The sequence below is a fragment of the Galeopterus variegatus genome, unplaced genomic scaffold (assembly GCF_000696425.1).
Source record: "Galeopterus variegatus unplaced genomic scaffold, G_variegatus-3.0.2 Scaffold1458, whole genome shotgun sequence".
NCBI classification, from domain to species: Eukaryota; Metazoa; Chordata; class Mammalia; order Dermoptera; family Cynocephalidae; genus Galeopterus; species Galeopterus variegatus.
Genome location: NW_007727569.1, coordinates 106,227 through 119,385, shown reverse-complemented (window position 1 = coordinate 119,385; position 13,159 = coordinate 106,227). Strand labels below are relative to the sequence as shown.

The 13,159-nt window shown below is 50.3% G+C and overlaps 1 protein-coding gene and 1 pseudogene across 3 annotated transcripts in view; one reads left to right on the top strand and one right to left on the bottom strand.

Annotated features, from left to right (window-relative positions):
* Nucleotides 1-9,445, bottom strand: part of ERBB3 (v-erb-b2 avian erythroblastic leukemia viral oncogene homolog 3) — a 21,248-nt gene extending 11,803 nt beyond the window's left edge. The window contains exons 1-9 of one of the 3 annotated variants that reach the window (XM_008577158.1): nt 9,179-9,445; nt 5,499-5,650; nt 4,784-4,970; nt 3,827-3,952; nt 3,117-3,182; nt 2,853-2,971; nt 2,603-2,744; nt 2,127-2,240; nt 1,925-2,045 (exon numbers count right to left, since the gene is read on the bottom strand). In XM_008577158.1, coding sequence (XP_008575380.1) covers nt 1,925-2,045; nt 2,127-2,240; nt 2,603-2,744; nt 2,853-2,971; nt 3,117-3,182; nt 3,827-3,952; nt 4,784-4,970; nt 5,499-5,650; nt 9,179-9,260 — 1,109 coding nt within the window. In that variant the 5' untranslated portion in view covers nt 9,261-9,445. Of the gene's footprint in view, nt 1-1,924; nt 2,046-2,126; nt 2,241-2,602; nt 2,745-2,852; nt 2,972-3,116; nt 3,183-3,826; nt 3,953-4,719; nt 4,747-4,783; nt 4,971-5,498; nt 5,651-9,178 lie in introns of those variants that run through there. The other 2 variants (XM_008577159.1, XM_008577160.1) reach the window with 2 other exon arrangements.
* A 3,331-nt stretch (nt 9,446-12,776) lies between these two features.
* Nucleotides 12,777-13,159, top strand: part of LOC103593997 — a 784-nt pseudogene continuing 401 nt past the window's right edge.

The following is a 13,159-nucleotide window of genomic DNA, read 5'->3' as shown; positions in this document are numbered from 1 at the left end:
GGCGGGAGCGCTGCTGCGCTCCCAGCGCCGCACTCTCCTGAGTGCGCCACAGGCTCGGCCCGAAAATACAAACTTTTTAATTAAAGAGGAATTTATGAAATTCCAAAATCTTCAAGTTATACTCTCTAAGCTATCCCAAGCTGTATGTGGTTGAGATTTTGGAGTACAAATAAGAAAAATTACTATGACACATGTTTTATAATCATTGTGCATTTCCCAGAGTGGATAAAAATGTTTGACAAAGTCCTCATTTTTAAGGAAATGCAAAACTTAATATAAAGATCTCTTTTGTTTGATACAAATACAAAAGAAAAAAAAAACTAATTTGGCCAATTAGCTCAGTTGGTTAGGGCGCAGGCTTGTAACACCAAGGTCAAGCATTCGGATCCCCATAGTGGCCAGCCGCCCCCCTCAAAAAAAAATGGAAAAAGAAAGTCATCATTTGGCAACTATCATCATAATAATAATTGATTCAGGAAAATATTTCCTAATCTACAGACTTTATTCAGACTTCACCAACACAGTACTTTCCCAAGATACTTATTCACTGCAAAGGGAAAAACAGTAACTTTACGGTAGAAAAACCTGGCAAATATCACTTTCGTCAAGTGACCAGAAATATCATCACTAGTGAAATGACAAATCAACATTATGTGCATCCTTGATATGATGCACTGTGGTATTCCTATCAAAAATGCTCTATCTGAATTTAATCATCAGGATGCATCAAACAAATCCAAATTGAAGCACATTCTACCAATTTCCTGACCTGTATGCAACAATGTGAATGTCATGAAAGATAAACAAAATCTGAACAACTGTTATAGATTAAAGGACACATGATAACTGAATGGTATGATCCTGCAACATTAGAAGGACAATGAGTGAAATCTGAATAAGGTCTGTATATTAGATAATATTTTGTATCAATGTTAATTTTCTGATGCAAACAACTGTACTGTGGTTATGAACACTTATGTTCTTGTTTTTAAGGAAAACACACTGAAATATATCGGGGGGAAAAAGGAATAAAATAAAATGAAATATAATGGGTAAGGGAGCACCACGTCTGGAGTTCAGAAACACAACAGTGTGGAGAGAGACAGAAATGATAAAGTATACGTGGTATGTTAACACTTGGGGAATCTGAGTAAAGAGTGTATGGTTAATCTTTATACCATGCTTGCAACTTCAGTGTAGATCTAAAATTATGTCAAAATAAAAAGTTAAAAGGAAAAAACAGGTGGCCATAGAGTCTCTCTTTCTCTCTCTCTCTCTCTCTCTCTCTCTCTCTCTCTCTCACACACACACACACACACACACACACACACACACAAAGTGCACATATGCTTTAAATGCTGTCCTACGGATTAGAAAATCCTCTTTGTTGCTCCAAGGAGCAGAACTAGGAAAAACAGTTGAAAGTCGTGGGGAGGCAGATTTTTACGTAAATTTAAGATGAACTTGGGCCGGCCCGTGGCTCACTCGGGAGAGTGCGGTGCTGATAATACCAAGGCCCCAGGTTCGGATCCCATATGTAGGGATGGCCGGTTCGCTCACTGGCTGAGCGTGGTGCTGACAACACCAAGTCAAGGGTTAAGATCCCCTTACTGGTCATCTTTAAAAAAAATAAAATAAAATAAAATTCAAGATGAACTTTTAGAAAATTTTAAGAATGAAGACACACTGTCCCTGTCCCTTGTCACTCGGCAGGGTAATACTGGATTGCTTAAGGATGTCCCTGAGGGGATTCAAGACCTGGATGGGAGGTTTGAGTTAAGCATTCTCTCAGGTCCTTTGTAACAGCTAAGATTTTACGACTTAAGATTCCTAGTGAGCTCCACTAGGAAAGTCAAGGCCAGTGAGATGAACCGTGAGGGGTAGTTGGGGTGGGAGATTGGGGAGGGAAGGCAGAATCTCTAACCCATTGAGGCCGGTGATAAGAAAGTCCAGATTGCCCAGGATCTTGGTGCAGTTCACAAATCCATCGATGTTGCTGGAGTCCACAGTCTGGAAGCGGCTCCCAGAGCCTGTCCCCTCACAGGCTGCAAACACAAAAGGTGGTCAGAGCAGGGGCGACCTTTCAGAGGAAAGAATGTCTCTACAACTTCTTACCATCTACTCACCTTTGGGGCATAGCCCACCACAAGGCTCACATATCTTGAGCCCATTTTTATCCACTTCCATCTTATCAGGAGGACAGGCCCTGACACAGGAAGTTTGATCTACCACAAAATTATCTAGGGAAGAGGAGGGCACCATTAGAGATGAGGGAGGAACACCGCCAACTCCTCTGGGCCCTTGCTCCCTCCCGCTCTGCACCGGCTTCGCCCCCATCTACCACCCCAGATTCCTTAACTCCTGTCCTATAGATAAGAAAGTCCTTTTGCTCTTTGTTGCTCCAAGGAACAGAACTAGGGGCAATAGCTGGAAGTCAGATGGGGATAGGATGTAGGGGCCACTCACTGGGGGTGATTGGATTATCACAACCACTTGCCCTATAGGTTCCCTACTTTTCACCCAACTTGATCCCTTCTGCCTCCCAAAGTTTTGTCTAAAATCCTGGATCCGCTATTATTGTTCCTCCACCTCAGACACTTACGGGGACAGCTGGCTACACAAACTCCTCCATACTGATATTTGGTGTGGGGATTTGGTTCCAGCTGGAAAGTTAGCTTGTTGTAGACAAGAGGCTGTGGACACCGGGGTACACAGGCTCCACTGTCATTGAAGTGTCGGCAGGCCTGGGAGCATATGAGACTCATAAAATTCTTGTTACGTACGCAACCATACCTCCTCCCCAAAGCCCACGTGCCCATTTCAGAACCCAGCTGAATGGTTAAAGTACATACAAAGCAGTCCGTGTCCTGAGGGCCTGAGCAGCCCCCTGCACACTCATCATGGCAGCACTGGTTGGGGTTGGGCCCAAAGCAGTGACCATTACATTGAGGGGCACAGATGGTCTTGGTCACTATGGAAGGAGAGAAAGCATGGCTGTCAGGGACTGAATTCTAAGGCCACTGCTCATCCCTACCCCTGGTGTTGACACAGGCTTGGGTAGGCAGGGATATGAAAGTGTATGAATTTGATGTTTTTAGAGGAAAACTCAAACCCACATGTCTGGCAGTCTTCTGGACCAGGACCCCAGCATCGCCCCTTGCAGACTTCATGACAGGGGGGACCTGGTTTGGAAGGAAGGCAACACAAGGGGCCATCAGAGCTAAGAAAGACTTGCTTGAGTCATCAGGGTATGATGTCAGCACACAGGCACCTATATCGCAGGAAGCAAAGAGCCAGGGCAGTGTCTCTCCTTGCTCTTGGAGAGCAGGGCTGGGCTCAAGTGAACCTGTCAACAAGGGGTGGAGCCCAATTTCCATACCACCCAGCGCAGATGAAGGGGAGGGACTAGGGTAAATGCCAATCTCAGCCCCAGTCCCAACCCAAGATCTTGGTCCCTCCTTGGCAAATTGAACCTAGCAGGAATATGTACATGTGAGTGGACAGGGAGCAGCAGATTGTGGTCAGGGTAGGTAGATTCCTAGGAGAAGGGAGTATGCTGTAGAGGAAAGAGCAATGGATGTGGAGTCCAAACACCTGGCTTCCTGGCCTACTACCCAGAGATCTTTTGCCCCTTTTCTTGACACACTGCTTCTGTGGTTTGAATTCCAGGGGACTGACCTGGTCCTCCTGGCAGGCTCCTGGATCTAGGGCCTGAGGTATCTGCTCAGTGGAGAGGTGTGTTCAGATTAGGGATACAGTGATGATGGGAAAGGAGTCACTCTGGCTTGGTGGGGCAGGGGGAGCAGTCTTGATCATGGCCACTCACAGTTTCTGCCATTGTCCTTCACCACTATCTCTGCATCTCGGTCCCTCACGATGTCCCTCCAGTCAATCGTGTCCATATGACAAAGTTTATCATTCTTCTCAATATAAACACCCCCTGACAGAATCTCTGAGGTAGGGAAGAAAAGTGACAGGGTTAAGGGTTACAGCAAGACTCCTCTTCCCTTCCTCCCCCACCAGTCTAAGAGGACACTGAGACTCAGGAGTAGAGAAAATAGGGCAGACAAATATGTCGAATTAAATTCAAGCTGCAAGGATGACCCATGGCTCACGTGGCAGAGTGTGGTGCTGACAACACTAACTTAAGGGTTAAGATCCCCTTACCGGTCATCTTATATAGGGAAAATAAATTCATTCATTCATTCATTCATTCAAGCTGCAGAGAAGGCTCGCCTTATAAGAGGAGGAATCAGGCCAAAAGAAACTCCTGCCTGGTCAGACACCTGTCCAGATCCGGTTTAACCAGTGGGGGAGGGGAAGAGAGGAGAGAAGATCCCTGACTCAACGCTCCCTCCCCCAGCTCCACCTGTGTGTTTTCCAACTGATTGGGACAGGGAGAAGTAAAGGCAGCCCGGTGGTATTTAACCCCCATATTTCTCCCGCTCGTGAGGTCTTGGGGAGGGAGTAAAGGTGGGATTTCCAGGAAAGGAGAAACTTCAAGGTACACTGTACTTTGAAGTTAGAGGAATGGGCAACAGATCCAGCTCCAGCTCCAGCCCCACCAGGACCTAAGGGCCCTCTCCATGGAGCAGATGTCCCCAGCTCCTCATTGGGGGCCCTCTATTGTGTAAGGAGTGGTGGACCTTTAGACCATGGCAGTCAGAGTGGTGGGCACCTTGAAAGGGGCACTTAGAGTGAGCAGTCTTGGGTCATCACCGAGGAAGTGCCTGTCAGCAGGTTGGCAGAGGGGCAGGTCCAGAAGGAATCATCAGGAACTGACCAGTGAGCTGAGTGAAGCGGAGCTGGCGCAGAGCATGGCTGGAGTTGGTGTTATAGTTCAACATGACAAAGATGGCAAACTTCCCATCGTAGACCTGGGTCCCCCGCACCACTCGGAGGTTGGGCAAAGGTAGTGTAGAGAATTCATTCATGGCCACAAGGACATAGCCCGTCACTTCTCGGATCCACTGTGATGGCGCAGAACATGTCAATGAGAGGGACAACAGGAAAAAAGTCTCAATTCCCTCTCCTTCCTTAAAGCATGAAGGAGTCCTTAACTCTTAATTGTAATTCCTATTTTGGAGTAGGGAGCAGACTGTGTCACACTACTGACGACAGGCAGAAATGATAGAGGAATTCTAGTTTCCTACCCTTTTCTTCTCAGAGCTCCTTATGCCAGGAGGGTCCTGGCTTAGTCCCTTCCTCCTGTCCCCCGGCACCTCTCTGCATTAGTCCCTGCTTATCTTACACCAACGTAGAACACCACCCCTTCACAGAACACCACAGAACACCCTGCCTCCTTCTCATGGCCACCCTCGTGTATCCCTGGCTACAACGACAAGACCATAGGTCCCAGATTCCAGTCTTCATCCCCATAAATACACTGAGTCTTAGGAATGCTGAGCTCCAGCAGAGGATAGCTCGGAGGAAGGGAAAGAGGCCTCGATGGAGAGGATAAGAAGGAACACATTGAGGAAGGGGTCGGGCATGCTAACCTGCAGGAAGGAGAGGTCAGCGTTGTGTCCTGTGAGTACAATCTCGAGGTTCCCCATTACCACCTCACATCTCTCATAGAGCTTGTACAGTGTCTGGTATTGGTTCTCAGCATCGCCAGTCACACTCAGCCCATTCAGAGTCCCAGGACACACTGTTCAAAGTGGAAGTAAGAGTGGCAGAGGGCTGGACACAAGTTTTCAGCCCCATCTGCCATCCCCCGAAACCACCGCCTTGGTTGCCCTCTTCCAGCAACACTGAACAGGATCAGAAGGCTGCTGCCTCCAATCCTCCCCACTAGGGATAGATGGGGAGGCCTGTATAGGTTGAGGGCCTCCTCTCCTTTCAAATCCCCTCACCATCCCCTGAATGGGAAGGTGAAAAGGTTTCTTTTTTCTACCAGGATCCATCCCTCTGTGCCTCAGGCACTACTTTGGACACTAAGGGGTTAACCGAGAAGGAAGATATAGGGGATTTTTTTCCCTCCCCAGAAAGGAGAAGTTAGGAAAGGACCACAACTTGGATTACTCTCCTCTCCCCCTCCAACTAAGGCCCTTACTTCTCTAGAACCGAGAAGGAAGATATAGGGGATTTTTTTCCCTCCCCAGAAAGGAGAAGTTAGGAAAGGATCACAACTTGGATTACTCTCCTCTCCCCCTCCAACTAAGGCCCTTACTTCTCTACTCCCATCCTGCTTCTCTCTAGGTCCTGGAATAAATATCTCTTTGGGGCTAGCACACAGCCCCTATTGTGTCTACTGAGGGTGGGATGGGGGCAGAGGGTGGGAGCAGTGCCTGGGGCCACAGTCCAGCCCACAATGAAGTGATTCTATCCAGGAGGAGGGGGCTACCTCACCCTGTCCCCAGACACCCCGACCTCAGCAGCACCCCCCCCACCCTCAAGCCTTGGGCTCAGACAAGTGACCTCACTAGAGGGGGGAGCCTTGGTGGTGGTGGTGGGGTCAATGGGAGCTTTGTCTTTAAAGCTGGAAGATAAGAAGCTGGTTGCCTAACTTTGGCTTCCCTTCTCACTCCCTTCCCTATTCTAGCACAGTCCAACTCCCTCAGCATCACTTTCCAGCCCTACAGTACTTTTCAAAAAACACAGAGAAGCCTGGAGGGAAACTGGAACAGACCCCTGAAACTAAGTCTTCCATCCAATTTTATTGTCAGAAGAGATTCATTAAAAAGCGTCTAACATGAGTGGTTATCCTCTTTTGTTTGTTTGTTTGTTTGGCACCAGCATTGGCGGTGAGCTAGACTAGAGGCACAGGAGGCTCGTCAGTTTTAGGAGTTCACTTTTCTTCGTAAATATGGAGAACAATGGGCTATTGGAAATCTCGGACCATGAAGCCCTACCCCTCTCTCTTCCCTCTGGCTCAGTGAAAGACTTGGGGGTGGTGGGGGTGGAAAACCACCTGTTCCAACCACCCTTCCCTGAGGCAGCTCAGAAGGAGGCAGGAGTGGGAATGGAGGGAGGTAGATTGGTGAGGCTGCGACCCCTCCCACTAGATGCTCTCCTAGTCAACCACGTGACCTTTGAGGGCTCCTCTTCCCTATCATTCGCCATGAAAGGCCGGAGTGGGCTAGTTCCAGGGAAGAGGGATAAACAGGCCCGGAGCTCCCAGAAGAGCCTGGGAACTCCAGGGTCCTTGAGCTGAAATGAAAAAGACTAGGAAGGTTAGTCATTTCTGGAACAGCTCCACCCCAATCCCCTTCCTGGCAGGACACCCCCTCTTCCAAGTTAAGGTGCCAACCCTTCTCCCCAGGTAAGGGAGGAGCCAAGATTTCTGCACAGGGAAGTGGTGTGTGTAGTCTGTGTGCACACATACACACGATACACACAAATGTACACAGCTCCCCTGCTGGCCCAGAAATCCATACTGGTCTGTCCTTGAGTTTCCTTATCAGAAAGCATTTCAGGTGGCCCTAACCATCCCACCTGCCCATAAGAGTTTGTGCGGACTTTGTGTCTGTGCTTGGAAGCTTACAGTGTTACAGGTCCCTGTTCCTTGCCACCCTGAGGGTAAAGTCTGTATTACACAGCAGGGGGCAAAGGGCCTGAGCAGGAAGGGAGTATAAACAACACCATGGGGAGGAACCAGGCCGCGTGGGGAGCAGGGCGGAGGGAGGGGAAATTATAAAAACACCTCTGTACCCAGGGATCGGGGCATAAGGAGGGGCAATGTCACAGGCCCTCCTATGGTGGAGAGCACTGGGGGTGGGACAGAGCAAGAATCTCCAGCCCCTCCTCAACCAGAGGCCTCCCCTCCAACATCCCCCACCCCCATCACCACCGGGACAAAGGGTCTATAGAAGGATTGAGACAGGGCCGGATGCCCAGAGGCTGCAGGATCCAGATAAAGGGTAAAGACTCAACCATGCCTGCCTACTGCCTCCCCCTAGGGAAGGTGGCCAGAACCTGGGACTCCTGGGTTCCTGGTTGAAGATTTCAGGAGTCTGGATGAGACAGTGATACAGTCACTCCACTAGCCCCTCCCACTCCAGTCCCCAGACCACCCTCCTCCACCAGCTGGGAGTGTTCACATCTCAAGATCCCAGGGTCTAAATTTAGGCTCAGCAACTGTGGGGGAAGCACAGGTGGTTTCTCCCACTCCCACCCTGGGGAAGGGGCCCTGACTGTGCCAAACCTCAAGCTGAGAGCTGGGGGGAGGGGAGGAGATCCACAGGACTTCAATTCCAGCAACACCAGCACCCCTCAGGTGTCTATAGTCCCAGAGACACCCCAAAGAGGTGAGCTCAGATGGCATGGGAGGGGGAGGAGAAATAGAGAACAGCAATCCAGGATTCTGTAGTCCTGGAGACAGTGTCAGACAATAAACAGAATGGGGACAGGGGGCAGAAACTCAGCCTAGGAAGGACTCCGCAGGATGGGAGGCTGAGAAGGTGGGACAGGTGCCCTCTTGACCCTCAGGTTGGACGTCCTTGCTACTACAGTTCCTGGCCCAGGGCCTTGTGTATAGTAGATGCGCAGTAAATATTAGTTAAACAGACCTGGTCTTGACAAAGAGAGGTTGATCAAGTTGGGAACTAGCCAGCGTTATTATTTTGAGGGAAAGGGGGCAGCCAGCCTGTTGGGCCTCTCATCCTGATGTCACCTGGACTTGGCTCTCCAGCTAATCTCAGCCCTCTCCAGGGCAGGCCCACTCACGGAAGAGGAGGTACCGCTCCTGTTTTTCCAACACCAGAAAACAACAACCCCCTCCAACCCTCTGTAGCTCCGCCCTGTCGGCAAAACAACGAAACCGGGGGTTGTTGAAACCTGGGGCAGGGTGAGGGGTAGGAATCTGAATAGCAAACTGAGGCTCTTCCATCAAGATCCCCACATCCAACCATCACCTCACGTTTACAGAATGGAGGTCCGTGCTCCGTTCCCTGCAGGGCCCCTCAGAAGTGTGAATTACTGTTTCGCCATCAGCCTTATCAGGGGAGGCCAATTACACGGTCAGCGACTCGCCGGGGAGGGGGGTGGGGGTCCAGGAATGCCGTCCTCGCCCGGACCCCGCCGAGAACCCGAGCTGGGTCGTCCCCTCCCAGGTGGTCCCAGCGGCTCCGGGGTCAGCCCAGCACCACCTGAGACCCTGCCCCCGCCCTCAGGGACTTGCGCGCACTCGGCCCGGGCTCCGAGGTCCCAAGCCTGTCGGTGCTCCCGCGCCGCTTACCTGCCTGCGAGTTGCCCACCTCGGAGCCCCGGGCCAGGCTGAGAAGGAAACCCAGCACCTGCAGAGCTCCGTTCGCCCTCATGACTCCAGCAGGGAGTAGAGGGAGCCCAGCCGAGTCCGGCCCGGCGGTCCCTGCCGCTCTAGGACATCGAAGCGAGAGCCACCTGAGCCGCCAACGAATTGGCGGCGGCGGCAGCGAAGGTTGCAAACTGCAGTAGGAGCCGGAGCCGGAGTCCGGGCGGGATGGCAGGGGAGGGTGTAAGTCTTTGAGAGAGGGAGGGAGGGAACGAAGGGGGAAGGGGGTGAGTCACGCCCGCGCCCCTCCCGCGCGAGCCTGGAGTAGGATTGCTGGAGCCTCGGACAGCCCGCCCCGAGCGCGCCCCACGCCCCTGTCCCGCAACTTGGCCGGGCAGATCGAGACGGGTCTCACCCTAATCTTTCTGCAGAGGCCGAGCTAAAGGGAGGTCTATATTCCAAATGTCCCCCGGGTTTGAAGGTAATGAATGGGGGTGGGGAGAGCTCTCCAAAGCCCGGCCCCTGAAAGTTAGCCTCGCCCATTAACCAAATCACTCAACTCCCCTAGCCGGTTGGATCACTTGGGTGATTTTCTCTCTGGACGTGAATATTTCTCTGTGTGTTTTTGAGAGGGGGGTGGTATTTTTCGCCTCATGCTTAGTCCACCTCAGTTTCCCTGGGACTCGAAACCCCGTAACTCATCCACCCTGCCCAGGAACCCGAGCCCCAGAGGCCGCGTGAAATTGCACTGTCTCCGGCCGCTTCCTCCTCCAGACCCGGCGCCGGCCCGGCCTCTCTGGGGGATTTGGATGGGGGGGCGGGGGTGGTTTCCAGCCTGGGAACAGACCCCGGAGCCCGCCTTTCCCTGCTACTCCGGGAGGGGCTCCCGCACCTGTCGCCATTCCCTCTGCTGCCCCCCACGGCCGCCTGGGAGAACAGCTGCCTCCCCGTCCACACTGGAGTCTGACCGCGCCGTCCGGGCGGCCTCAGTTCCCGCAGTTCTGGTGACCAGGATGTCCGTGTGTCCCCACGACGGGCGCTCATACTCTCCCGGGCGCCTTCCAAGCACGTGCTCGCTCTGGAAAGGAGGAGGGCACAGTGAAAAGGGACGCGGAGAGGACACTAGAGACTGAGAGTCTACGAATGGCATGGACCCCTGGGACCTTCCGTACCAGCTCCCCGATCCAGGCCAGAGGCTGTCGGGCGCACTGAGGGTTGCTGCTCAAATCCCTGCTAGCCCCGAGACCGATCCGACCTGCGCCCCCTGGTGCCCAACCCGCGGCAGTGGGGCCCCACGCGGCTTTGGCATTTCAAATCCCTTAAACTGGCATTGCACATTTCGCCTAGAGAGCCTCGTTATTTCCCCCAGAGCTTCAAGCCTGAAGACTTACAGAGCAGTTCAGACTTGAAAAAAGATTTCGCCCCAAGCCAAGACTATTGGCTAAAATTCTTTAAACTTGCTCTGTGTTGATAGGCGGCCTAGAGGGCCCATTCTCTGCTGAAGAATCTCTGCTTCGCCCTCGGGAGGTCGGCCTCTTCCAGACCACTTGCGCAATAGTCATGATAGTAAAAACAGGAAAAGCATTAACACGTAGGGGTATATCCATACACCATTTCATTTGCAAAATATTTCCTCAAACTTAGTGCCTTAGAGAATCTGTCACTTATAAAAATATGTGAGCTAGGCGACATCACTCTCCATTTTATAGAACTGCAAGCTTGTTACTTCTCCAAGGTCATCCACCTGGTGACAATGGTTAAGCTGATCAGGTGATCAGGAGGAAGGGCTCAGGTTTTTACCTGAGATTTCTTATGTCACACTGAGACTGGAGCTTCATCTGCTCAAACTCCCATCAGTTAATAGAGCTAATACAAAAAAAGAAAAAAGGAAAACAAAACAAACAAAAAACAGAGCTAATACCACTTAAGGGTCTCCACTCCTACCTAGTCACCCCCAGGTTAGAGGCCCTTCATTTTATTTCTCACCCACCTCAACCTAGTGTTCAGGGCCCTGATTCTGAAGGAGAAAACCCTCCTTAGTTTCCCTGTTTATGAATAGCTGTATCTACTTATAAGGTTGTTCTTTGGATTTAATTAGAAAAGGCAGGTAGAGCTCTGAGTTTGTAACTGGCCATGTCTTTTGGGTGCGCCCTGACTGAGTAAATGAAAGGGAGGCTTTATTTGTGAATGCTCTCTGCCGTTTTCCAGCATACTTGTATCTTTGCTCACTCTTAGCTGATGACTTTGTTATTTACTATGTAAATAACAGTATCAAAAGAATACATCCTTATTTTCCTACCACCGATCTGACTAATTTACCTCTACTTTCACCTGTATACTCTGACTTCCATCTTGTTACAATGAATTGTCCTTGCTTTTATTTTATTTATTTATTTATTTATTTAGTCTTTTTTCGTGTCCGGCAACGGATCGCAACCCTCAATGTCGCGCCCGTACCGGACTCGTATAACTTCGTATAATGTATGCTATACGAAGTTATTACGAGGAGTAGAGAAAATAGGGCAGACAAATATGTCGAATTAAATTCAAGCTGCAAGGATGACCCATGGCTCACGTGGCAGAGTGTGGTGCTGACAACACTAACTTAAGGGTTAAGATCCCCTTACCGGTCATCTTATATAGGGAAAATAAATTCATTCATTCATTCATTCATTCAAGCTGCAGAGAAGGCTCGCCTTATAAGAGGAGGAATCAGGCCAAAAGAAACTCCTGCCTGGTCAGACACCTGTCCAGATCCGGTTTAACCAGTGGGGGAGGGGAAGAGAGGAGAGAAGATCCCACCGCCATGCTCCCAAGCGGCGCACTGTAGCAGTGCGCCACCGGGCCGGCTCGTCCTTGCTTTTATTGAAGGGCACTTTCATTCCCCCTCTCCTATCCCTTATCCCCATGCCCACATTCCAGTTCTACAATAGAGTACATTCCTTCTTGCCTATTTAAGGACTGTTTTTCCTGCAGTATCCCTTTTCTCCTGTATTATCAATTTTTCCTTCTACTAGATCATTTACACTAGCATACAAACATGCTGTAATATCTACCATCTTAAAAAAGAAAACAAAACAAATAAACTTTCTTTGACCCCACGGCCTCCTAGTCTATTGCTCCTAACTGCTGCAAGGTATTCTGTTATGTGGATCCCTCTACTTTATTTGTTCACTATGCCAGTGACAAACACTTAGGTTACCTCCATCTTTCTGCTGCAATAAATATCCTCGTACAAGTCCCCTTTGGTTCTGTGATAATTTCTTATGCATATTGAGCTCCACACTCTCTGGAATGTCTGTTTCAGTCCACACTCCCCACCATCAATGGTGGGATTTCTATATCCCAGCTTTCTTGCCAATACTTGACATTATTCGTTTCTAACTTTCCGTGGGTTTAAAATGATATCTCAGTGCAATTTTAATTATTCATATGCTTTGACATGCAACTTCCAGTCAAGAAGACCAAATAGACGTCATTCTCTCCTGCAGTCAACCAATTTATAACTATTAAAAAGCAACGGCTCTCCTGGCAGTGGCGGTGGCGAGAGGGCAGAATACGAACTGCGGTGGCAGAGGGAGTCATGGAAGGAAGAGCATTTAGAAAGTTTCTTCCACTCTTTGATTGAGTATTGGTTGAAAGGAGTGCAGCCGAAACTGTAACCAAAGGAGGCATTATGCATTCAGAAAAAGCTCAAGGAAAAGTATTGCAAGCAACAGGAGTACCTGTTGGATCCGGCTCTAAAGGAAAGGGTGGAGAGACTCAACCCGTTAGTGTGAAAGTTGGAGATAGGGGCCGAGCCCGTGGCGCACTTGGGGGAGTGCGGCGCTGGGAGCGCAGTCCCGCTGGGAGCGCAGTCCCGCCGCGGATTCGGATTCTATATAGGGATGACCGGTGCGCTCACTGGCTGAGCGCGGTATGGCCGGTCTCAAAAAAGGACAAAAAAAAAAAAAAAAAAAAAAAAAA